The sequence below is a fragment of the Antedon bifida genome, chromosome 9, assembly GCF_963402885.1.
Source record: "Antedon bifida chromosome 9, ecAntBifi1.1, whole genome shotgun sequence".
NCBI classification, from domain to species: Eukaryota; Metazoa; Echinodermata; class Crinoidea; order Comatulida; family Antedonidae; genus Antedon; species Antedon bifida.
Window position 1 is genome coordinate 1,912,731 of NC_136234.1, and position 26,333 is coordinate 1,939,063.

General features: G+C 34.1%; 3 protein-coding genes across 3 annotated transcripts; 1 reads left to right on the forward strand and 2 right to left on the reverse strand.

The window, feature by feature from the left end:
- Positions 1–658: 658 nt before the first annotated feature.
- Positions 659–13,346, reverse strand: LOC144852321 (uncharacterized). The gene is made up of 16 exons (XM_078710101.1): positions 13,136–13,346; positions 12,775–13,053; positions 12,507–12,676; positions 11,527–11,643; positions 11,287–11,378; positions 10,728–10,827; positions 10,067–10,268; positions 9,455–9,564; positions 7,300–7,546; positions 6,593–6,856; positions 6,019–6,188; positions 5,202–5,318; positions 4,501–4,592; positions 4,053–4,152; positions 3,219–3,423; positions 659–2,002 (listed from the first exon to the last, which is right to left on the reverse strand). The coding sequence occupies exons 1-16, from the start codon at positions 13,344–13,346 to the stop codon at positions 1,833–1,835; spliced, it is 2,646 nt and encodes an 881-aa protein (XP_078566227.1). The 3' UTR covers positions 659–1,832.
- A 680-nt stretch (positions 13,347–14,026) lies between these two features.
- Positions 14,027–20,027, reverse strand: LOC144851413 (acyl-coenzyme A amino acid N-acyltransferase 2-like). Its single transcript, XM_078708859.1, has 8 exons — positions 19,794–20,027; positions 18,290–18,568; positions 18,015–18,184; positions 17,135–17,251; positions 16,872–16,966; positions 16,131–16,230; positions 15,483–15,687; positions 14,027–15,060 (listed from the first exon to the last, which is right to left on the reverse strand). The coding sequence occupies exons 1-8, from the start codon at positions 20,002–20,004 to the stop codon at positions 14,888–14,890; spliced, it is 1,350 nt and encodes a 449-aa protein (XP_078564985.1). The 5' UTR covers positions 20,005–20,027; the 3' UTR covers positions 14,027–14,887.
- A 151-nt stretch (positions 20,028–20,178) lies between these two features.
- LOC144851412 (acyl-coenzyme A amino acid N-acyltransferase 2-like) lies at positions 20,179–24,476 on the forward strand. The gene is made up of 8 exons (XM_078708857.1): positions 20,179–20,621; positions 20,708–20,986; positions 21,083–21,252; positions 21,483–21,599; positions 21,840–21,931; positions 22,612–22,711; positions 23,127–23,331; positions 24,120–24,476. The coding sequence occupies exons 1-8, from the start codon at positions 20,306–20,308 to the stop codon at positions 24,287–24,289; spliced, it is 1,449 nt and encodes a 482-aa protein (XP_078564983.1). The 5' UTR covers positions 20,179–20,305; the 3' UTR covers positions 24,290–24,476.
- The last annotated feature ends 1,857 nt before the right edge of the window (positions 24,477–26,333 follow it).

Sequence of the window (26,333 nt, forward strand, 5' to 3'; positions counted from 1 at the left end):
AGTGCGGTTTGCCGTTTTTCCACATGATAAACCCATGAGTGATCTAGATAATCTTTACTTGACCACATCCTGATCAGAATAATTCTTGATCTGCTAAAACTAATCAAGTAGCTGCATTATTATAGTATCAAAATTCTTTCAATTTCTAACATAACATAAATATAAGTAAAATAGTTTGATTGTGAAATATATCGCCACAAAATTAATGAAAAGAACAGTAGTAATAATCATCTGACTCTGAAGGCCATTGTTAACACCACAAATTAGGTACTTTCTAAAAGCTAATGTGCAGTATATTATGAATTGATCTGAATTTTATTTATATTATTATATATTATTCAGACTCCACCTGTCACCTTTTGTTGCATTTCTTTTATTTTCATGTCCACCCAGACAGCACTTGCCAGTTTTTATACTATGACATTATCCAAATTCCATCACTTGCACTGATGAAGGGCTAGTGTTGCCCAAAAGCTTTGCTAACTTTTCTGGCTGTATTACTTTATCGTTTTGATTTAGCTTTTCGTTTTTTTTGTATCTCCATTGAGATCCAGCCACTGATACCCACAGCATTGTCATTTTTTCAGTAATTTGCCTTTGGATTTATTATTATATATTAAAAGATGTATTAAAACACATAAACAACATTTTTGACATTTGATGTCTTCAATATAGACCTTTATTTTAATAACACTGTTTTTAACTATAGGCTTAATCACTTATCTGTCTATGTCTTTCCCACAAAAATAATAATAATAATAATGGAAATTTGTAAAGCGCAAGCATCCGTCTAAAAAAAAGATGCTCACTGTGCTACTGACAACAAAGAACACGAAAAAAGTTACAAATCTTAAAGACTACAAGCATTACAAATACGCTACAAGTTTTCTGGATAAGACATGGTGAATAAGTGAGTCTTTAAGCTAGACTTGAATGTATATAATGTAAATATTTCGTTGGATGTCCAATTTTGAAATTTATAGAAATTATGGTTTATAAACTATGAACATACATCATAAAATCATAATTAATTTGTTTTCCACTTTCATTAATAAATTAAGTAAAATGAATAGAATAACAATCACCTATCTATCTATGCCTTTCCCACAAAAATATGTAAATATTTTTTTTTATGTCCTTTAAAAAATAAGTAGTTTAATGTAATGTTTTAGAAAATATGAACAAACATCATAAAATAAAAATTTATTTGTTTGCCGCTTTCATTAATAAAATGATTAGAATAAAAATATTAACAAATTATTACACAAATTCAACATTTTTCAATTATTTCAAATTTAGATAGTCTGTTTAATCATAATATAGTACTGTACTTAAAAAATTAAATTAATTGTAATTAATCATTTAAATTACTTTTTTTTTCATTTTTTGTTTAAATTGGAATGTTGCAAGTTATTTTCAGCCCCAGACCACTAGCATAGGGAGGGAAACATTTATGTAGGGTTGACTTTTTCGCACTCAACATGCCAACCAAATTTCTCATTTTTAATTTGTTTTATCATATTCATTGCACAGTAATTTACATTTCCTCCTCAAATTTAAATAAAAATTATATAATCTTATATTTTCTCTTATATATATCAAAATAAAATATATTGCTATATATATATCGAAAAAATCTGAGTATTATCATAATTAAAAAGTAATTTACCAATAATAATACTGATAATTCTTAAACAATTTAAATATAGTACTGTGTGAATTACACAAACCAGGTATTTGTAGAGATACCAACTTCATGGACACTACAAATGCCATTATTCCCAATATGGACCACCCCTCTAAAGGAAAATGGAACAGCCCTGTGATGTCCTTTAAAGTTTACTTTTTAAGGCCAGTGGCAAGATAGTGCGTGTACTTTTCTCTGTTTCGCAAATTACACTTTTGCCAACGTGTTTGTTTAGAAATTCTAGTATTTTACGCCAAGAATCTTCTTGAGCTTTGGCGTGGCCATCGTGTTGCCCTCCATACAAACTGAGATCATCTGAAAAATAAATTATTTTGTTGTTGTTTTATATGGTCTTTTTACTATTATTGAGTGTTATATAAATAGTATTTTTGGTCGATTTTTATAGTAACTATTTAATTACAGTTAAGCTTTAGGTATAGAATTTTTTTCAAAACAGTTACCAGGGGCGGACCCAGGGGTGTTGCCCTAGTGGCCCGGGCAACACCCTTAATTTCATAGTAAATGTTGTTTCTGCCACTAAATTAAAATTGAGTCCCATTTCATCGTATACAATATCCATCCGGACCCGGAACTTGATAAGTCATAAAGTAGTTACAGAGTTGCAGGGCATTTTATCATTGTTGTTGTTGTTTTGATGTTAGCTTAATCGTTAAAATTGGTAAAAGAAGTGATGCTGACGCCAACGAATTTAACGAGCTTCACAACCTAAATATTTCTTTGTAACAAAATTTATTTTAAATGGAATGCTACAAAAATAATCCTCCGCTTCATCACTGCATGAATACCTAATAACCAGACAAGAACGTATCTTTGTTACGTTTTACCATGGAGATATAAAATTAGATTTTAAAATTTAATTTTATAGCTCCATGGTTTTACTATCAATACATTTTCATGTCACGCAATCCATTTTACAACAATATATTAGTATAATAACATTTTGATTGAATAGTAAGGGATTAGTTACAGTGTTGACATTGAATAAACCATTGGTAATTTACTGAAAATCCTGTATGTTTTATTACCGGCGGAGTAATAGGCTAATCCTCTGTTTGCTAGCGCACTATAGAGTTAGTGACATTTCCGGCGAACTAGAGGTGCAATTTATCATGAATTTTACGTGCGAGAGTACCATTTGCGGCCATCTAGGGGTGTCATTTAACAATTTGCTTGCTGAAATACTCAGTGTCTACAGCCCTGGAGTCTTTGGGCAACCCTCTTAAAATAGTCCTGCGACCGCCCCTGGTTACTGTAATGTAAATTTAATGTAAAATACAACAAATACTCACTTTTTAGGATATACAGTACATGGATAAATAAAAAATTAAAATATTTATAGACAAGGGACTCCTACTCAATCAAACTTTAACAAATGAATAGTGGTCTAATGGAATGGTGTTTGCATATTTTTAAGTAAAAGATTTTTTTCAAAACAGTACTAATATTGGTGGAACATATATGCCCCATCATGTATAAACATGTTGAAAATAAAAAAAGAAATAAAACTTACCAATATAGTCCATATATACCAATGAACACATAGGAGAGTATGGTGGCTCAATTAAGTGTCCAGCTCCAGGGTAGCTAGCAACCGTCCAGTTATTCTTGCCCTTTGATCTTAAGTAGTCAGCAGCTTGTTTTGCATATGCACTCCCTGACCAACATTTATCCTCGTCACCCGAGATGAGAAGATATTCACATTCTGCATTCTCTAGCTAATAAATGAAGTTTAATGCGAGTTTTAAGGAGTTTAGGGTGAGTGTCCAGGAGTTTAGGGTGAGTGTCCAGGAGTTTAGGGTGAGTGTCCAGGAGTTTAGGGTGAGTGTCCAGGAGTTTAGGGTGAGCGCCCAATAGTTTAGAGTGAGCGCCCAATAGTTTAGAGTGAGTGTCCAGGAGTTTAAGGTGAGTGTCTAGGTGTTTAGAGTGAGTGTCCATGAGTTTAGGGCGATTGTCAAGAAGTTTAGGGCAAATGTGCAGGGGTGTAGGGCGAGTATCCAGGAGTGTTTAGGGTGAGTGTCCAGGACTGTTTAGGGCGAGTGTCCAGGACTGTTTAGGGTAAATGTCCAGGAGTGTTTAGGGCGAGTGTCCAGGAGTGTTTAGGGCGAGTGTCCAGGAGTTTACAGTGAGTGATTAAGAGTTTAGAGCAAGTGTTCATAAGTTTAGGGCGAGTGTACAGGAGTTTAGGGTAAGTGTCAAGCAGCTTTGGGTGAGTGTCAAAAAGTTTAGGGTGAGTGCCGATTTAAAAGTTTAGTGTGAGTGGATGGAACTGTAGTATTTTATAGTATGTATCTTAACGCTTTCTACATTCTAGATCTGTCTCTACTTTTACATAACGTCTACTCACCTTCATCATTGCATCTTTGCATTCCTCTGGCAAGGAAGTTGGAAAATACTTAAGAAAAATGGCTGCGTCATCAACATATACTAACTTTTTAGGATATACACTGAGAAATAAAAAAAAATATATTTATAGACAATGCTTGAAGTGGGGAATCTTCTACTCAAATGTTAACATATGAATAGTGGTCTAACAGTATGGTGCCTGTATATTATCAAATGGAAGAGTCTGGGTTCAATCATTTTTTAAGTGTATCGATTTCAGCATTTTGGACAGTTGAGGTTTTCTGATGACAATCTGATCATCTACACATGCCTACAACACCAACTGTGTTGTGATAGCTTGCTGATTTAAGAATTCATAATTCAATGTAGTTGTGGAGGCGATTGTGAGTAATAGTATGGTTTATAATGATTGGTTTCTATGTATGAACTGTTTAAACTGTACTACATACGGTGCGGTTTGGTATTCTTGCTCTTTATACTTGTTAGTCGGATGAAAAGGTATATGATAAGGACATCCATTAATACTAACACAAGCTTTTATCTGTTAAATAAAATAAAACAATGTGGCATATATTATTTATTCTTTCTTTTGACTGGATTTACATTTTCAGTAACGCAGTACTGCTTTCCAAAATGATCCAGTTACAAGTTTTAAAAGTAAAGAAAAATGATAACATATAAAAGTACAGAAAGATAAAAGCATAGTAGGCCTAATTTAAAAGATATATACATATGAATATATGTGGCTATAGCTAAGGGTGAAAAGACATATAATGTGAAAAATACAGAATTATTTAACTAATTATTCTTTCTCAGTATGTTAAATTCTGAGACAGATTATCGATGAACAAAACAAGTAATATTCAACTAATTAAATAGAATATTGTAATGACGGGAGTATTTTTCGCTAATTTACCAAGGTATCTTAACATTTTGTTTTTTCTCAAAATACTATTATATTATTAATATTTTGTTTTAATTTGTATGGGCTTTTGATACATTTAAATAACATGTGTGAATTTCTTGAAAATTTAAAATCCATTTCAGGTCCATTTTAACAAAAGGACAGGTTTTATTCCCTAAAGAGTTGTGTCAGAGAAAGTGAATGTTAGGCAGGCAGTCAGGCAGCCAGACAGAAAGTGAAACCTACCTTGTGTCCAAATAATGTAGACATCTTAAGAACAATCTCGCCTCCTGCACAGACACCAACTAAACCGATACCACCACTGATAACAAATCTCTGTTTACGCAACCAATCCACAGCTTCCTACATTTAAAAAAAATTGTAATATTAAGCTTTATGTAAATATAAATTGTCAAAAAAGAAAATGATGTAGACCTGTAGAAATATTTGTCACTTCGTCACTGAAAACCATCACTGTGTCGTGGTGGGGGAGCAAGGAAACACGTACCAAATCCCCTGTATGTGCACAATGGATTAAAGACACTAGACCTAGGTTTTTTTTATTCAATTTAAGCTCACACACTACATTTTATGTAAAAATAAATACTATATGGACCTATTTCAATAATTGTTTTCATCTTTAAACGGTTAAAATTGTGAAAAATAAGTTGATTCAAATAATTTAAGCGGCCCGATATAAATCCCAACATGCATCACGTGCAGATTGATATGTTCATATTATGATGTAATGCATTCACTTTGATCGATCGCGTGTGAAAGGGTAAACAAATAAAAGTTTAACTGTTCAACCCCTAAAAAGAAGCAGGAATTTAAGCTTTTTATAGATAGTGCAGGCCTTATCTTTTTAGGTGTGCTACAAATTACACTCCTCAATACATTCATGGGTGCTGTAGATGTGCTGTTTGTATTTTGGTGTGTAGAAGTTTACCAAATTTAAGCGTGTTGTAAATCGCACTCTTCAAGGGCAGTTTAGGAGTGTGTTAGGTGAGTGATCACACTCGCTCACCTCAAAAGAAATGGCCTGTAGTACATTATTGCTTACCTCAAAATAATCCATAGTAACTTTAGATAATGATAACGGTAAACCTTTATAAACAAAATATTGTAATGCCAGTGAAACAAAGCCATGAGAAGCTAGAAGTGCTGAGCGGAATTCTACCGGCCTGAATATACCACCAAACAAATCAATGATCCCCGGAAATGGTCCTGGTCCTGTAGTAAAAGATACAACTTCATCTGAATTTGTCACTCCATTAACATTTGTTATCATCAACTGTATATTAGTTAATTACTATACTGGGAAGATTTAACCGTTTTTTAAAAGAAATAAATGTATTTTTAATTGAATTGACCAAATATTATAAAATTTACCAAATTAAAACGAAAAATATATTAAAACTTTGACAAGATAGTCATTGAAAACCTCCATTTGACTGCAGGTTGTCTTTCTACAAAATGTTTTAAAAATCAGCGTAGTCGATCATCTATTATGCAATCGCTGTCTACATAATTACAATTCCATAAATTCTGGATCAACTTTGTGTTTTCTCTGCCAGTGGGGTAGATGTAAAATAAAATCTGGTATGTGCATTTGCTACACTATATTATTAACAAACCTTTTGGCTTGAACAAAATCCCCTTGATGTTACCACTTTCCACGGGTATTCTCTCCACATCTTCGTTCATATACCATCGATCTACGCTAGTTTTTGCTAAAACTTTCAGAGACGATTTGTAAAAGTCTTTGATTGTATGAAACCCGTTGTAGACTCTTAAAACAGTAACTAAAGGTGTTGTGACATCTTTTTTATGTAACCGAGTTCCACGCTTCTCTTTGGGTGCTGGCTGCATGCTGGTGAACAGGCCCATGCTTTGTACACCTACAGTATATAAAGGAGAATATTCAGGTTTTGCTTCCAATAAATATCTAGATATTAATATTAATTACAAATATTTATGAATACAACTTACATGTGAAAAACCTCAAAAATATTAACAAGGAATATTAATTATAATTTAATAATTGTACTGTACATCATTTATTTACATTACATACAATTAATACTTTACCAAAGGGTAAACAATTCTCCATATCTTTATTACAAAGGTTTCATGGGGTTCCCCTTTGCCTAATAATTTCTCAATTGACCAATGAATTGCGTTCATTCTGCCGGAACAATACATTATTGCGCAATAATATGTAAGAAGAAAGAAAGGTGAAAACCCCAAACCCATCACCCCCCGCCTCCCCCAGGAAAGCCTAAGAATAAGTCCAAATAGCTAGAGATAGAATAGTAACAATTATCTATAAATAGTTACCAACCTGAGTAGGTTCCACCAAGAGATGGGTTGATATTAGTATGAACAAACCCACTGCCATCGTCTTGAAAATGAGCACAAGAATCGTACGTCTTCCCACACTCTGTTGCCGATGCTCGCAGCGTAATCAAACTGTTCGGTTGTAGGCCTACAACTTCTATGGAGATTTTCTCATCAACCAATGTAGACTTTGGATAAACAGTCAGGGTTACCATATTTTTACTAACGAATAGTAACACACCCGGCACAACGAAATATCATATGATTGCCGTTGTTACGTGCTCCATTTCCGTTCTTGAACACACGCCTCCTCACCCTCACGTGCTCTTGATTAGTTTCACAACACATTCTAGTCTCGTTCTCGTCACGCGTGAAAAAACAGCAGCGGTAGAGATCAGGTTACCGGTGTGTATGATGTAATAATTGACCCTTGCATGCTCTCTGCTTGCTGCACGTACGACGTGAAGTGAAAGGGGAATTCCCTCATACAGTACGTGACTGCTGTATAATGTGTTTCTCATGTTTCTCATCGTTAAAATTGGTAAAAGAAGTGACACCAACGAATTTAACGACGTTCACAACCAAAATATTTCTTTGTAACAACATTTATTTTAAATGGAACGCTACAAAAATAATCCTTCGCTTCATCACTGCATGAATACCTAATAACCAGACAAGATCGTATCTTTGTTACGTTTTACCATCAATCCATTTTCATATCACGTAATCCATTTTTCAACAATATATTAGTATAATAACATTTTGATTGAATAGTAAGGGATTAGTTACATTGTTGACTTTCAATAAACCATTGGCAATTTACTGAAAATCCCGTATGTTTTATTACCGGCGGAATACTATAGGCTACAATCCTCTGTTTGCTAGCGCACTATAGAGTGAGTGACATTTCCGGCGAACTAGAGGTGCAATTTATCATGAATTTTACGTGCAAGAGTACCATGTGCGGCCATCTAGGGGTGTCATTTAACAATTTGCTTGCTCAAAATACTCATTGTCTACAGCCCTGGAGTCTTTGGGCAACCCTCTTAAAATAGTCCTGCGACCGCCCCTGCAGTGTGAAATATGAAATCAATCATAAGCGACAATCATAGTTTTTAAATAAATGGATGTGGACGTATACGTCACGTTGACTTGACGTTGGAAATTCTGTCCTTTTTGATGTACCGAAGATTCAAATCAAGCGACTCAGCCGTTTGCAAAATATTGATTGTAAAAATGTCACTTGTACAAGACCCTGAGAACACATAACACCCGTTTAAAAAGATCGGCATTGGCTCCCGATTCCTGACAGAATTGTATTTAAAATACTTATTTTTGTGTCTATCGCTCTCTACGATTGACATTGCACATTCATACATATCTAATTTACTTATTGCTTCCTATAAACTCTCCGATCATCAAATGTCTAGTATTCACCATACCACGAACTTCGAAATAATGGGGTCATCGATCATTTACTTTTGCAGCTCCATTTCTTTGGAACCAACTCCCGAAGATGTTACTAAATATGCAAATTCATTGAACTCCTTTAAATCAAACCTTTATCATCAGCTCCGACTTTGACTTACTACATGATTTCATTCATTGCATGCATTGTGTCAATGCGTCATTATACGAATAATGAATTTTTTTTTCTTACACAAAAATGTTTAAAAATTACTATCAAACGATCGTTTAATAGTGCGTACAATTGCACGCCATGTGACCCACATTCTTCCAATCAAATGACAGGAATTTATTTAGGTATTATATAATACCATCTAATTTGTGATGGAAACCGGCGCAATAAAAGATTTCCTTGTCATTATCTCTGGATGAATACTTCATAACAAATAATTCATATCATTCATATATCAATATTTGTTATTGCATTTTTATTTTATAAATTCATGGTTATTATAAAAATAATTTTATTGTTTATTTATGGTATATATTTACAAAAAGACATTTATATAATTTTGCTATTTCTACTAAAATCCTTACATTTTTGTTTTTGTTTCAATTTACATAAGACACTTTTTACCACTAGGTTACAGTAACATGTAAGGGTAATATATTACTAACATTATTTTACACTATAATTTGCTTTGTTGCGTTGTTATCACTCCTATCCCACCAATAGAGTGCACACTTCGTACATGGTCACATGCTCCGACATGCTTCTTGAAAAATGCTAAAGTTTTCTTCCACGAGTCTTCTTGGGCGACTGAATGTTCGTCTGGGTAACCACCATATTTAAGAGCTACACCTGTAACAATAGAATAGTTCTTTTAAACATTTGCATCAAAATAAAATAGAAATAATAGAATAACAGACTCTTACAGAATTCAGACAATACAATATAATTTATGTTCTAACAATAGGCTATGTGATCAGACTAAACAGGGAAGTGTTTATTTATACAGCTAAAATGTGTATTCTGTATTATTAGTATGGAATTCTTAAACGTTATGGCTAAAGATACGGTACCGTATCCATACTTCTAAAAACTAGCTGTGTGGCTCAGTGGGTTTGTGATGAGGCTATGGTATAAGGGGTTGGAGGTTCGATTCTTTACTTTAGGTTTTTAATATTTAGGATCGAGTTTTAATATTTAGGAATGAGTTTTATATTTAGGTACGAGTTTTAGGAATGCAACTTTACCGTACCTTTAGCAAACGGAAGCGCCCTCTATAATTACCGTACCTTTAGTTTATATTATGGTACCGTATATTTAGCCACATCGATTTTTAAAACAGGGAAATACTCACTGTAAGACTTGTGATAACAAACAGAACAAAGAGGAGCGTACGGTGGCTCAATGAGATGGCCAGCTCCAGGGTAGCTTAATATCTTCCAGTTGTCTTTGCCATGTTCTTTAAGATATTCACATGCTAACTTGGAGTGTACTTCGCTGGTGCTTTTATCATCAAGACCAGCGATAAAAAGAAATTGACATGTAGCATCTTCAAGCTGTGAAATAAAACCTTATATTTATTTTGATGCTAAGATCATTACCACGTTGTAAAGCCACTTGTGATTGGCTATTCACCCAATAATATTTTCATAAATAAATATTTGGAAATTACTGAGATTTGATGTGGACACACATCAACTCACCTCCTTTACGACAACTAGTAGTACCACTGCCGATCTGTTAAATTAATTGCTGGGACTTCCCTCTAGAAACACTAGTAAAACTCTTCTTGATTTAGGCCTGTTACAACTGCAGAAAACGCCAGCTAATGTAGCGGTTGTTTCGAAGCTGGCGTTTTCTACATTAGCGGTTGTAACATGGCGCCAGATAGTTTCTCCGTAAACAATAAAAACGCGCTGAATCTTATGCAGAGATGATTTTTTGGACATAACAAGAAACGATAAAACAAAGACTTATAGCAAGTAAAACCTGACCTTCTATGATAAAGAACTTACATTAATAATTGTTGAGTGGTCAATATCTTCACGTTTACAAGGTAAGTAACGAGTAATGTCAACAATGCCGTCTTCTTTAACAACTCTATCAAGATAAACGCTAAACAAAAAACATACATGATATCAAAATTCAAAATTGTATATTTTAATCATGGGGGTATTCACATCCTGAATTGTACACATGTTATGTGTGGACATTTACATCCAGATTTGAGCTATACCAGTCCTGCCAACATCCAAATATAGAAAAACCTCCAAACCATGTGCTACTGGCAAAAACTTAGTCACTGGTGTCTATAACTTAAATTCCCATATACATAGCAATATAATTTAAGTACAGTATGTGTCTCCTTCAGAAGGAGAGTGAGGAGGAAAAAGAAAAAGGGGGGGGGGGGTATATTTGAGTGAAAATAACTGAAAATCTTAAACTTTCAAATATAGTTTCTGCTACTATATGGGTTGCAAAACTCATTGATCTTCTGAAAACATATGTATCTATCACATTAGAGCGAGTATTTTTACCAATCATTAAAAAGTAATTAATCAGTTCTTTTCTTACTTTAAACAGGTGGATTCCTTCCCTTTGTATAATCTTGCAGGCTCACCTGGGGTATAGAATGGAGTTCCATTGATACACACACACGCTTTGATCTAACAAGGTTCAGAATAACACCATTACCTTAATATTTTGTTAATAGTTTTAGTTTGTTTGTTATAGTTTGACACAATTATAGTGAAAAGTTTATGAAATCATGGAGGAATCCCAGTGATTAAACAAAGTTAGAGGATGCTTGTTAACCTTTGGTCCACAAATGGTCGACAGCCTCAGAACAGCTTGAGCTCCTGCAGACACTCCGATGATGCCTATCCCAGAATCCATCACAAATGGGTTGTTTAACATCCAATCAACTGCCTCCTGTAAAAATAGTACAAAGATATATTGTCTTTCTGTCCTAGAAAAAATTAATTAAAAAAAAGTTTTTTGTTGAATATTATGCCATTTTAATTTCGTATTATAGTTCACCGGAAAAATAGTCAACCGGAAGCCCACTGTCTGGGCTTTCTTGATGAGGAAGATAAAAAAGTACTATGCATGGTTTAACTACCGGTATATAGTTTAACTACGGTACAGATTAACTATGGTTTAACTATAGATTAACTATAGTTTAACTATAGTTTAACTACAGAACTATGGTTTAAAGTTTAACTATGGTTTAACTATAGTTTTACTATATTTAACTATAGTTTAACTATAGATTAATTATGGTTTAACTATAGCTTAACTATGGATTAACTATGGTATGCCATGCTAACTATAGATTAACTATGGATTAACTATTGTAGTAATTTTTGAATTTGTATCAATTTAACTCGTTGAGAGTGACTCATTTTGGATAGTGGAATGATACATATATCTTGTTTAAATATTGGTATACATGCATATCTTTAGCAAACAGTGTACCATGGTTCACCTCTATTAAGGGAGACAATTTTAAAATAAACATATAGGCCTATGTTTCAACAAACTCTCTTCATAAAGAGGCAACATAGAGTTGGATCCCAAAGGTGTCACTTTTACTGCTTGTTCTAAAAAACTGTGGCAATTATATTTCAAAGTACATGTAATAGGACCTACAGCTTTATGCCCATCTGAAGAATGAGGGATTAGAGTGACTAAAGCCATATCCGAGCACACACGCCCGTTAGAATTCCATTAACCATATTTGCGCCACCCCAGCCCAACCAAATCAATACAGAGATCAATTAAATGTACTGTACCTCAAAATATACCATATCAACTGTTTTGACGTCTGTTTTCAAATCTTCATAAGCAAAATATGCCAACGCGAGGGAAGTAAAACCATAGGTGGCAAACAGAGAAGAACGAAACTCTATGTTACCTCCAGCAGCACCAAATAAATCAATAATACCTGGAAATGGACCCTTACCTGTAACATAAATTAAACATAGCATAATTTCAGCATTTAGGTTTGGTGATATCTAAATTAATGTCAACGTTGTTTTTAAACAAGATATTTGTCAATACCTTTGGGTTTAAACAATGTTCCTCTAATGTTACCACTTCTAACCTCTATCCTATTCACATCTTTTCCCATATACCACCTTTCAACTGTCGTCTTGCCCAGAACAGATTGTGTTACTGATTCAATATTATTTGAGTAAAAATCTTCAGTCGACAAAAATCCTTTATAAACTGTTAAATGGAATAGGAGCGGCGTTGTAACATCTTTCTTGACCAATCGTGTACCTGCTTTTTGTCCAGGTGAAGGTTGCATGTGTGTAAATAAACCCATGGGCTTAATTCCTGAAAAAATAATAATTTGTTCTGTGAGACTGTAGTTAACCAGATTCATTTTGATATTTGTTAGTAGTTAGTAGCTACTCACCCTTGTAACTACCGCCAATTGACGGGTGCGAATCGACTTTCACTGCCCCGTTTACGTCAGGAATAAAATGTGCATACGCTTCAAAAGTCCGTCCCCTTTCCTCCACAAATGCCCGAATTGTTACATTTGGGAATTCCTGTACGCCGTACACACACACCGAAATAGTTTCATCAATAAATGCTACTGCTGGAGTAATTATAAATTGTATCATTTTTTCCCACGAACGGATATTTCAGATCGACTTAATAGCATAGGAGATTATTATTTATTTAGTCAACTAACTTTGTCCATGACCAATGACTTTGCTATGACTCACCGGTACACACTATACACACAGAGAGATAGTCATGCGATAAATAAAAACAAAGATAGTCTATAGGTATATCTTTGGTATGAGAAACAAACATGATGATTTTGTACACATGAAAGGACCAATGAGAAGGGGGCGCTTCGGCGCGGTGTGGAAATATAGATATCGTAAACTTTTGATTTTATTTACACACATAATTCTTTTTTACAAAAGAAGCTCGCGGAGAAAATAAAACGTCAACACATGGAAAACACAACAGTGAAAGGGTTACGATTTTTTTTTCACCACGTGGCAGCACAATAGTAAAAAAAGTTCGTGCTTTAAATAATTGGTGGCGCTATGCCAGTCTATTTCAGTCAAATCTGGCGCCATGCTTGTACATGTTCACCGGCTTTGATTTAATTTACATTTTTAAAAAAATTAAAAATGTTTCCTTGATGGCCTCGAAATGTAAAATATAAAATAATATTTAAATAAAATTCTTCTAGCCAATCACAAATTCAATTGATAGTTCTTTATTTTATACACATTCTTGTATAAATAGTTTACTGTATATTATATGCATATATATATATATATATATAAATCCAAAGGCAAATTACTGAAAAAAATGACAATGCTGTGGGTATCAGTGGCTGGATCTCAAAGGAGATACAAAAAAAAAAAAAGCGAAAAGCTAAATCAAAACGATAAAGTAAACAGCCAGAAATATATATATATATATATAAATCGATTGTGTTGCGTAGCACTGTGTAAATCATATATAAATCATACTGTAAATTATAGAAACAGTGCTCATATTCGGAACATGATCTCATATTTTTTGTATGAAATAATACGGAACTTTCACCAATGAGCTTTGCTCGACGAGATTATGAGTTGATGTTCCGAATATGAGCACTGTTTCTATAATTTGACAGTATGATTTATATATGTATATAAATCAATTTAAAAACATAGAAAAAGTCAAAATCTGGGAATAATTAAGTAATTAACCAGTTTAAAATGAGGAAATCTGTGAGAATAAGAAATATATTTTCATTACATGTATTATTAATTGCTGTTACAACTAATAATTCAACTGTCTATATGAAAGACTATTCCATTGTCATGTATCTCCATGCATGAAGTCACATACTGATACTGAATGAAATGTATAAATATGGACATTTATCCAGACATGACACAGGTTTTTACAAAAGGGGTAATGTATACAAATATTGATATTGTTATACAAAGCATTCATTATTTGGTTTATAACATCCCTACTAAGCCCATACAAAAATATAGCACTATGAATGGAGTAGAGTCATTATAGATTTGCACACTACTATACCAGCCTCACTTGCACAATATTTTACAAAAATCTAGCTGAACATAAAATATAACACCTAATCATGAAGATGGATGAAATAAATGCACGGCACATGATTGAATTAGCGCTATAATTTGCTTAGCTGCACCAATATCGCTCCTATCCCACCAAAAGAGGGTACACTTCGTACATGGTCACTTTCTCCGACATGCTCCTTGAAAAATGCTAAAGTTTTTTCCCATGAATCTTCTTGGGCAACTGCATGTTCGTCTGGGTAACCACCATATTTAACTACTACACCTGTAACAATAAATAAGACAAAAATAGGCATTTGTATCAAAATAGTAGAATAGCAGACACCATAGTTCAAATAGTAAAATATGCATGTATATGCACAATATACTACGCACTCAGTCTAAGCAGGGTAGTAAAATTATGTTTCAATCTACTGCATAGATGTTAAGATCTGTCTACACTATCAAACTAGTTTGACAAAAAAATGTCACGTGTGATGTGCCCAAATATGATAGTGATATGCCCAAATATGGTAGTGATATGACATCATCATGTCCAAATATGGGCACATCAGATTTTTTTTGTCACATACAGTGTGATAGTGTAGAGAGAGTTTTAATCTATTTCCTAATTTGCTGGTAGGTTAAATGTGTCCTGAATTAGTTTGGTACTGTACTATAACTTTCTTAAAATAGACAAATACTCACTGAATAATTTGTGATAACATAAGGAACAAAGAGGAGCATACGGTGGCTCAATGAGATGGCCAGCTCCAGGGTAGCTTAATATCTTCCAGTTGTCTTTGCCATGTTCTTTAAGATATTCACAGCCTAACTTGGAAAATAAATCACTGGACCAGCTTTTATCATCAAGACCATTGATGAAAAGAAATTGACATGTGGCATCTTCTAGCTGTGAAAATAACAGACAGCCTATTTTATCCCTTATTTCTATTGAGGGTTTATAGGTGACTATATTACATAGCCTATGTAAATACGTGAACGTGATTAGTTGAAACTGCATCACATGACTACCGCTGTGAGGATCGTAAATCGTATATATCCTCGAGTACGATGATATTGATTGAGATAGCGCCTTTTATATCGGTAAAATATAAGATTTTCCAACTCCTTGGGAATGATATTATGTTTTCGGGGAATATATATTTCCCTCAGCTAGCGCTTCGGGAAATATATATTCCCTCGAACAAAATATCATTCCCTCGGGGATGTCAAATCTTATTTAACCTCTAAGCAGTCAATATATCTGTATAATACTACATGAATATGATTACATACATATGCAATATATCTTAAACGGTCACTGAAAGATCTATTCTTCAACAAAGAACTTACATTCATAATTGTCGAGCGGTTAATATCTTCTCGTTTGTAGGGCCAGTAACGAGTAAGGTCAATAATATCATCTTTTATAACTACTCTATCAGGAAAAACACTAGAGAAAAAAATTATAATAATACATGTTATTAGCATACAAACCTAATTGGTTAATAATAATAAATAATAATATCCTGGATTTATGTTGTGAAACCTCTAAGCGCTGAACATTATTACCCCAGTCATTTTGGATCAAACACGTATGGAAACATACTCCCATAATGCAGCTAGTAATCAGGTCATGATTATACACCTGGGTGGAGAGAGGCACACGTAAGTAAAGTGTCTTGCCTAAGGATACAAGCAATGCAGCGAGAGTTGGATTGGAACCTCAATCTCACGATCAGTAATCAAACGTCGAACACACTGCGCCAAGCATTCACAGAGGTGTGGACATTCCTTCAGAATTTATCAGTCCTCTCTGCAGTCAGAAAGTCACAAACCTCTTGATTTATTTTTATTTTTTATTTATTTTATTTCAACAATATTTTATGAGGGTGGTCCATCCAGCATCAGCTGATCATTAGGGACCCTCAAACAAACAATAAATACAAAATAAACTATAAAAACACAAAATTAACAAAGATTGTAGTACTGTATTGTCTTGAATAAATTCTAGTTTCCTAAAGTGCAAATGCACAATTCTCCTGTAGTCATAGGAAGTTTAATTAGGAATGTATCATATTTGCATTTTCTTACTTCAAATAGTTTGAAGACTGTTTTCCTTTGTATAAATTTCCAGTCCCACCTTCAGTGTAGAATGGACTTCCGTTGATACACACACATGCATTGATCTACAAATGGTCAGAAAAAAACAGCAATTAGGTCTTATATTTTAAATATAATTATTGTAAGGTATATAAGCTATGTGTGTGTGTTGGTGGGTGTGTGTGTGGGGCGGGGGAGTGGTGTTGGAGATTTTTGTTTTTCTCATGATTTAAATCATATTGAATCTTGGTAACCTTTTGTCCACAAATGATCGACAGTTTTACAACAATTTGAGCTCCAGCAGACACTCCGATGACGCCTATCCCAGAATCCATCACAAATTGATTGTTTAACATCCAATCAACTGCCTCCTGCAAAATAATTATTAGAAATTTAGAAAAAGTTCATAGCCAAAGTGATATATTAATTGCTTACTTTATAAGCCAAACATTATCTTTTTTGAAGAGTGAAAAACTGTGTTTTGTCGACATCATCTAGGTCTCAGGGCTTAGGTGCTCAGTAGGTTCATTACTGGTTAGTGGGTCTTCATGTTGATAACAAATATTAATGGTCACTGAACTATAGTGAACTTTGGATCCACAATTTATATATCAATTTGACTCGTTGACAGGTCAATCTGATGAACTCAATGATCAACATATCTTGTTGAAATCTTGATATAACATACATATGTTACGTATATCTTAAGCAAATACTGTAGTGTAGTTATCTAAAAACTTTGTAACTACAATTGTGAACACAATGAATGTAGGCCTATTATGGTAAAAACTCTTATTTGGGACAACCCTATTATTGGAATATTTTACCAATAAACAAACAAAGGGAAATATATGTTTCAATTCACATTACAGTCTTATTATGATCTTATAAAGGGGACACTAGATGTGTTTACTTTACTAAGCTGAGGCATTCTTTACCATGTATTTATGAGGACCAACAGCTTTATGACTTATCCGAAGCATGATGAGATGAGAGTGAAACATCAATTATGTATAGGCACACAGAAAAGGTAGCACTCCTTACATACCCGTCATATTCTTTAAAATTCTACAGTAGTATCATTCCATGCTCCCCCTCCCCCAGCCCAACTTGATTATACAGATCAATATTTACCTCAAAATATACCATATCAACTTCTTTTACGTCCGTTATCAAATCTTCATAAGCAAAATATGCCAACGCGAGGGAAGCAAAACCATAGGTGGCAAACAAGGAAGAACGAAACTCTGTGACTCCTCCAGAAGCACCAAATAAATCAATAATACCTGGAAATGGACCTTTACCTGTAACATAAATTAAACAAAGCACAATTTCAGCATTTAGGTTTGGTGATATCTAAAATAATGTCCTAACAAATTTTTTTTTTTAAACAAGACATTTGTCAATACCTTTGGGTTTAAACAATGTTCCTCTAATGTTTCCACTTCTAACCTCTATCCTATCCACATCTTTTCCCATATACCACCGTTCAACTGTCGTCTTGCCCAGAACAGATTGTGTTAGTGATTCAGTATTATTTGAGTAAAAATCTTCAGTTGACAAAAATCCTTTATAAACTGTTAAATGGAATAGGAGCGGCGTTGTAACATCTTTCTTGACCAATCGTGTACCTGCTTTTTGTCCAGGTGAAGGTTGCATGTGTGTGAATAAACCCATGGGCATAATTCCTGAAAAAAAAAAGCTGTGTCTATAGTTCCTTCAGCACACATGCACATTTTCACAGTAATCATGTACAAAGTTTAAAGCCCCCTTCCCTACGTTTCTTAGATCTAATTTAAGATCACAAACTATATTTAATGTAAAAATAATACTATATGGTCCTATTGCGATAACTTTTTTCGTCTTTAAACGGTTAAAAATGTGAAAAATACGTCGATTCTAATAATTATAGCGGCCCGCTATAAATCCCAAAATGCATTGCGCGCGGATTGATATTTTTGTTTTTCACCTGTAATTCGCCCACTTTTCGATCGATCGTGAGGCCAAAACAAATGGAAGACTCCTAATTTTCAGCGAAAATACCGGGTTTTCCCCAATTTGTATCAACGGAGTCTGTCAAAAATAGAAAGACAATTAATGCAGCAACTATACAACGTCAGGCTAGGTATATAGCTAGCGTACGATGTTCGTACGTTACCGATGTTTACCAGCTAGGCCTACAAAACTAAGCCTAGCTAGGCCTAAGACCGTCCACGAGAGGTCGATCGCCGCGAGTTACTTAGGTAGTGCATTGTTTCTCACTTTTTATCATAATTTACCATAAAACGTACATTTAAGACAAGGAATGACATGGTTTAATGTTTTTAAAGTGATATATATGTATTATTTTCCAAAAAACGTCCAAAATTGCAGGGAAGGGGTCTTTAACATTGATTTGATCATTTGGTTGGCTTAGTTGGGTAGGGATAGAGTGATTTCTATATTATTTTTATTTGTCATCGTCTTCACTTAACATTACAATAGAGAGATGTATTTTTAAGATTTCAAAACTGTATAGCAAATACAATAGATAGTGTGTTGAATTTCCAACAGTGGTCAGTTGGCGTTCCGCAACCACAGTGAAAAAAATTAATGATAATATTGTAAAAATACTCATATGAATATATGAGAGGCTCAGGACAGAGGCTCCAATTAAGTTATACAGTAACACTAACTCACCATAACGCCACCTCAATTTAATGAAGTGGCATTTCATTAGTAATAGTAGGTTTACGGTAGTACTGTCATTTAATATTAATTATGAATATGAATATGATGTTGAATTTTATTTATAAATAATTTCATCATTATTAACACTACATTATTATTTTATTATGTTATATTAATTGTTTAGGTTAGTAGTACTGTATTATTATTCCTCTCGCATAGAGTATATATATCATCGCTACTCACCCTTGTAACTACCGCCAATTGACGGGTGCGAATCGACTTTCACTGCCCCGTTTACGTCAGGAATGAAATGTGCATACGCTTCCAACGTCCTTCCCCTTTCCTCCACAAATGCCCGAATTGTTACATTTGGGAATTCATGTACGCCGTACACACACACCGAAATAGTTTCATCAATAAATGCTGCTGCTGGAGTAACTATAAATTGTGTCATATTTCCCACGAAAAGAAACTAGCTAGGCCTATATAATATACTACTAGTACTAGGCCTAGGTCGAGTACCACACCAGGAGGTTTATGTAATTCTTTGGAGTTAGTCATGCGTTAAAACAGGGGGCGTGTGTTTACATCGTGACCATCCAAGCGTAAAAAACAGCTTATAAACAATCTTTTGGATTTCCGATGCGGACTAACTCTTTACAACTTCAACGAAAAAATGGTTGTTAAAAGATTAACCTACTTTTGTTTTTACGCTTGGCTGGTCTTTCGATGTTAACCCGTCAATCTCTTGCAAGATGTCTTCCATTAATATAGCACGAAAATCGTGTATTTTTTATCGCATGTCTAGGCCTAGGCCCTTTCTCTTTTTTGGTAGGCCTACATCTTCTGTGGAAAGAAAAATGGCAAAATTTATAGTTACTCCAGCAGCATCATTCATAGATGAAACTATTTCGGTGTGTGTGTACGGCGTACAGAAATTCCCAAATGTAACAATTCGGGCATTTGTGGAGGAAATGGGAAGGACTTTTGAAGCGTATGCTCATTTTATTCCTGACGTAAACGGGGCAATGAAAGTCGATTCGCACCCGTCAATTGGCGGTAGTTACAAGGGTGAGTAGAGACCTCACTCAAATTGTTAACAATTAACACAAGAAACGTATCATACAGTTTACAGTTATTTTTGGTCATTTTTTCAGGAGTGAAGCCCATGGGGTTATTCACACACATGCAACCTTCACCTGGACAAAAGGCAGGTACACGATTGGTCAAGAAAGATGTTACAACGCCGCTCCTATTCCATTTAACAGTTTATAAAGGATTTTTGTCAACTGAAGATTTTTACTCAAATAATATTGAATCGGTAACACAATCTGTTCTGGGCAAGACGACAGTTGAAAGGTGGTATATGGGAAAAGATGTGGATAGGATAGAGGTTAGAAGTGGTAACATTAGAGGAACATTGTTTAAACCCAAAGGTATTGACAAATGTCTTGTTAAGGAAACAACTTTGTTAATTAATTAATCACCTCGCCTACAATGCCGAATTATGCTTTGTTTAATATATTTTACAGGTAACGGTCCATTTCCAGGTATTATTGATTTATTTGGTGCTGCTGGAGGTAACATAGAGTTTCGTTCTTCTCTGTTTGCCACCTATGGTTTTGCTTCCCTCTCGTTGGCTTATTTTGCGTATGAAGATTTGGTAACAGACCCAAATGAAGTTGATATGATATATTTTGAGGTAATTATTTTTGGGCTAGGGGTGGCGCAAAAAATGGTAAATGGAAGGGTGAAAGGTCAAGATCAAAAATGGCTCATCAAACGGTCATTAATCTTTAATTGAAATTAAGATTTTTTTTTCTTTCTTAAAACAAATAATATAATACCTTTCCAGCTTTATAAATTTCTCTTGGCCAATAAAAATACAACTGATTAAATAAACAATTAATTAAATAAAAATTATTTTTGCAGGAGGCAGTTGATTGGATGTTAAACAACCTATTTGTGATGGATTCTGGGATAGGCGTCATTGGAGTGTCTTCAGGTGGTCAAACTGTTCTGAAACTGTCAACCATTTGTGGACCGAAGGTTAAATAGCTTGCAACTTAATCATTAAGATTGCTTCGCTATACGCCCGTAACCATGGGTTGGGTGTGGGGTGTTGTAGTTGAAGTGCGCTTTTCAAACTAGAGACAGCGTAATGATGGTAAATAGGCCAAATTAGCTCATATGATGGTTTAATCCCCACCCTCTCGTACCAGCCTTCTTCATCTAATTATTAAACTAACAATTTACATGAGTGCTAATTGGTGTTATTGAAACATTTAGATTAAGGCGTGCGTGTGCATCAATGGAACTCCATTCTATACCCCAAATGAGCCTGCAAGATTATACAAAGGGAAGGAATCCACTTGTTTAAAGTAAGAAAAGAACTGATTAATTACTTTTTAGCAAATTGGAAAAAATACTCGCTCTAAAGTGATAGTTACATATGTTTTCAGAAGATCAATGAGATTTGCAACCATATAGTAGCTGAAACTATATTTGAATGTTTAAGATTTTCAGGTTTTTTAGAGGTTTAAAAGATGTATTGTCCCCCAAAAACATGAAAAATTAAGACCCATCAACCAAAAACCCACTGGATGGTAGCCAATTTGACTATTTTTTGCTTTAAATTACTGTTTTTCAGGTAAATAATTTTGATGGTAATAATCAGGTAATAACTATTATTTCTCTCTCAAAGTGCCATATCATGAGACTTTGGCGATCATGTTGTGCCACAATTCTCTGTCTATTGCCATGTTCAGCAACTCCACTTCTTTGGGATTCTCACCTCTATTCCGAATCCATTCAGCTATGCTGGCCAACCAAGTGACTCGTCTTCTCCCCTGCTCCTTCTTCCTTCTATCTTTCCAGTTAATGCCAAGTTTTCCAGACCTACCTTCCTATTATGTGACATTAAAGTGGCATATTAAAAAAAATATTTAAGAATTAATTTTTCAGGGAGACAATACATCTTTAATGGTAGTCTGTGTGCAATACACTTTGTATGTTAACAACATGTATAAAAACATGACATAACATAATATGTTTTCTTTAGCATTTTTCTTGATAGAGTAGTTAGAGAAGATGACATTGTTGACGTTAGTCGTTACTGGCCTTATAAACGAGAAGATATTGATTATGTAACAATTATGAATGTAAGTTATTTAATTTAGTAATAATCATATTATACGGCACAGTCCTCTAAAAGTTGAGTGGAGTTGTGGTTTGGTGGTTATGATGCTTGGCTACTACTTCAAGGGTCCTGGGTTTAAGTCCCGTCACACATCAGGATTTTTTCTAAGGACAAAATTACAACTCCACTCCCAAAGACTTGTAATATAAGACTTTGTTTATGTAAAGCATCTTGTGTATATGTTTGTCTTGTGAACCTCTTTCCGAGGGTCCTTAATGATCAGCAATTGCTGGATGGATTACCCTCATTAAATATGGTAAAAAAAGAGAAACGTCTGAAAATGATGCAGAGATATATAGTTTGTAGTGCTCTTTTTTAATATCATACTATTGTATTCACCTCTTAAAGTATAAGTTGTCTATTTGTTATTTTCACAGCTTGAAGATGCCACATGTCAATTTCTTTTCATAACTGGTCTTGATGATAAAAGCTGGGCCAGTGATTTATTTTCCAAATTAGGATGTGAATATCTTAAAGAACATGGCAAAGACAACTGGAAGATATTAAGCTACCCTGGAGCTGGCCATCTCATTGAGCCACCGTATGCTCCTCTTTGTCCCTTATGTTACTACAAGTCTCTTGGTGAGTGTTATGCTACCATACTATAATACAGATGACTATTTAACATAACTAGGCAGTAGGTTAAAATAAATTAGGCAGTAGATTAACATAAACTAGGCAGTAGATTAACATAAACTAGGCAGTAGATTAACATAAACTAGGCAGTAGATTAACATAAACTAGGCAGTAGATTAACATAAACTAGGCAGTAGATTAACATAAACTAGGCAGTAGATTAACATAAACTAGGCAGTAGATTAACATAAACTAGGCAGTAGATTAACATAAACTAGGCAGTAGATTAACATAAACTAGGCAGTAGATTAACATAAACTAGGCAGTAGATTAACATAAACTAGGCAGTAGATTAACATAAACTAGGCAGTAGATTAACATAAACTAGGCAGTAGATTAACATAAACTAGGCAGTAGATTAACATAAACTAGGCAGTAGATTAACATAAACTAGGCAGTAGATTAACATAAACTTGGCAGTAGATTAACATAAACTAGGCAGTAGATTAACATAAACTAGGCAGTAGATTAACATAAACTAGGCAGTAGATTAACATAACTAGGCAGTAGATTAACATAACTAGGCAGTAGATTAACATAAACTTTTTGGTAATAGATTAACATTAACTTTTTGGTAATAGATTAACATTAACTTTTTGGTAATAGATTAACATAAACTAGGCAGCAGTAGATTAACATTAACTCACTTTCCTGTTCAGACTGGTCACATAGTCAATAGCATTATTCTACAATACAAATGCCTAGACCTATTGTGTTTTTATCTATTGTTACAGGTTTAGTTATTAAATATGGTGGTAACCCAGACGAACATTCAGTCGCCCAAGAAGATTCATGGGAAAAAATGTTGGCATTTTTCAAGGAGCATGTCGGAGCAAGTGACCCTGTACGAAGTGTGCCCTCTATTGGTGGGATAGGAGTGATAACACAACAAAGCAAATTATAACGCTAATTCAAGTTTATAGCACACCTAGATATCACAGTTATAATGAACAGTTATAATGAACAGTTATAATGAACAGGAATAAGAAAAAAATTAGTGAGAAGTTTACCACTGTGCGCTACTATATCTATTTTGGTTGTACTCACACACTGTGATAATGAATAGGATACGATTAAAATCAGCGAGAACTGTGCGCTACTATACCCATGTTGGTTGTACTAGCGCACAATGATAATGAATACTGGATATGATTAAAATCAGTGAGAAGTTTACCACTGTGTGCTATACATTACTATATACCTATTTTTGTTATACTAGCGCAGAATGATAATGGATAGGATATGATTAAAATCAGTGAGAAGTTTACCACTGTGCGCTACTATACCTATTTTGGTTGTACTCGAGCACAGTGATAATGAATAGGATACAATTAAAATAAGTGACAAGTTTACCACTGTGTATTCGTAGCGCAAGCAGTTGTAAAGTTATACACTAATTAAAATAGAGGCCATTTTGGACGCCATCTTGGATTTCTCAGAGAGCACAAGGAGGATTTTTCAGGACTTTTAATATGATGTTCCAATCATAGTTCTGGACCTTTCCTGATAAAATCAGCTTGTTACGAGAAATGTCCGGGTCTGCCTATATTTATGAACTAATGCTCTTGGACACAATTATAATAATATTTACATACAGTATATATTATAGGGTAGGTTACATTCAACATAAAATATATGTATGAATCTTCTGAAATTTTACTCTATTGAGGTATGTTAGTAGTATGGTTTGGGTGAAAGTAGGCGTAATGTCGGTACCGGTGTCATTTTTTTATCCACCTCGTTCTCAATTTGAAGTCACAAACAAAGACAAAACTCTGCATCATCAAGATTCCTGAAAGGGTCAGAAAAATCTAAAAAAAATATATATTTAATGTCTGGTTGTAATAGGCTTAATTTAATTGTAAACTTAAATTATTAAAATATTATTTGTTATTGTATGACTGGGTGATAAAAAGATCGATGTTGTTATGGTCCTCATGGCCGCCCATACAAATACACTTTAGCAAATCGTCTGCCTCCTCTGGCGGCCACCACCACCACTCTCACCACCACCACCGCCGCCGATCGAGAAGACGTTTGGATCACCAACGAGCAGCAGGTAAAATTTATACTCTAATACTAAATAGATATTTTAGCAGTTATTATTAGTGATGTAATGCACTTTCTCTAGCTTACGTAATTAACTAATTTTAACATATTAACCCGGTGCGCGGCGATGATGGTGAGCGACCGTTAAGTCTTATGCCCAGTTTTTGGTGATCATCTGTTGTCTAGCTGGCAGAGTACTGTTTTTTTCCAGCAGAAAGGACGCCGTCACGAAGGTCACAAAAAGTCCTCACAAGAGTGTCAACTCTCCAAAGCCTGAACCAGCTTAAAAAGTGCTCATTTTATGTAAAAATATTTGCTTATTTATTACTGGTAGGCCTAGGTCACTGACTTAAGGGTGGCCCGTCTTTAAACTTTCTATTCTTAAATTATAAAACAGGTATAAAATATAAAGCTTTGCAACAACATTCTAATTTTCTGACAGCAATGAAACAAAACAAACATCCCAAAGTAAGACCCGTTTTCAAAAGTGGTGATGCAGAACTTTTTTCTAGTGACAGTGGTAAAATATAGGAAATGTAATGTAATGTCAATTTGTGACATCTTAAAGAAAAAAAAACAATAAATTTTATATAAATAAGAAAATACTATTTTTAATTATAAATAGTTACCCAGTGGACGATTGTAGTTGAAAATTAGTCCAAAAAAATAGTCAAATTCTTCAATAAAATTTCTTATAACTAAGTACTACATTTTAAATAAGCCAGGCTCTACCCTTTAAGCAAATTGTTTTGTTTGTCTTGGTGATTTTGAAGATTCATTAAAATGTAATTTATTTGCTCATTTGTAAATGAATCATTCTGATTGGCTAATGAGCTGTCACAAGTGATTGAGCTTCAACAATGCTTTACATTATGCAAATTCTTATTTTTCATAGATTC

Coding starts and splice junctions, on each gene's coding strand:
- LOC144852321 (XM_078710101.1), bottom strand. CDS start 13,346: ATGATACAATTTATAATTACTCCAGCAGTAGCATTTATTGATGAAACT. Junction 9,565..10,066: donor TTGTTATCACAAGTCTTACA/GTGAGTATTTCC, acceptor CTATTGTTACAG/GTGTAGCTCTTAAATATGGT. Junction 2,003..3,218: donor GGTATATATGGACTATATTG/GTAAGTTTTATT, acceptor TTTATTTTTCAG/ATGATCTCAGTTTGTATGGA.
- LOC144851413 (XM_078708859.1), bottom strand. CDS start 20,004: ATGACACAATTTATAGTTACTCCAGCAGCAGCATTTATTGATGAAACT. Junction 16,967..17,134: donor CGATCATTTGTGGACAAAAG/GTTACCAAGATT, acceptor GACCATTTGTAG/ATCAATGCATGTGTGTGTAT. Junction 15,061..15,482: donor ATGTTATCACAAATTATTCA/GTGAGTATTTGT, acceptor TTATTGTTACAG/GTGTAGTAGTTAAATATGGT.
- LOC144851412 (XM_078708857.1), top strand. CDS start 20,306: ATGTCTTCCATTAATATAGCACGAAAATCGTGTATTTTTTATCGCATG. Junction 20,622..20,707: donor AATTGGCGGTAGTTACAAGG/GTGAGTAGAGAC, acceptor TCATTTTTTCAG/GAGTGAAGCCCATGGGGTTA. Junction 20,987..21,082: donor AACATTGTTTAAACCCAAAG/GTATTGACAAAT, acceptor TATATTTTACAG/GTAACGGTCCATTTCCAGGT.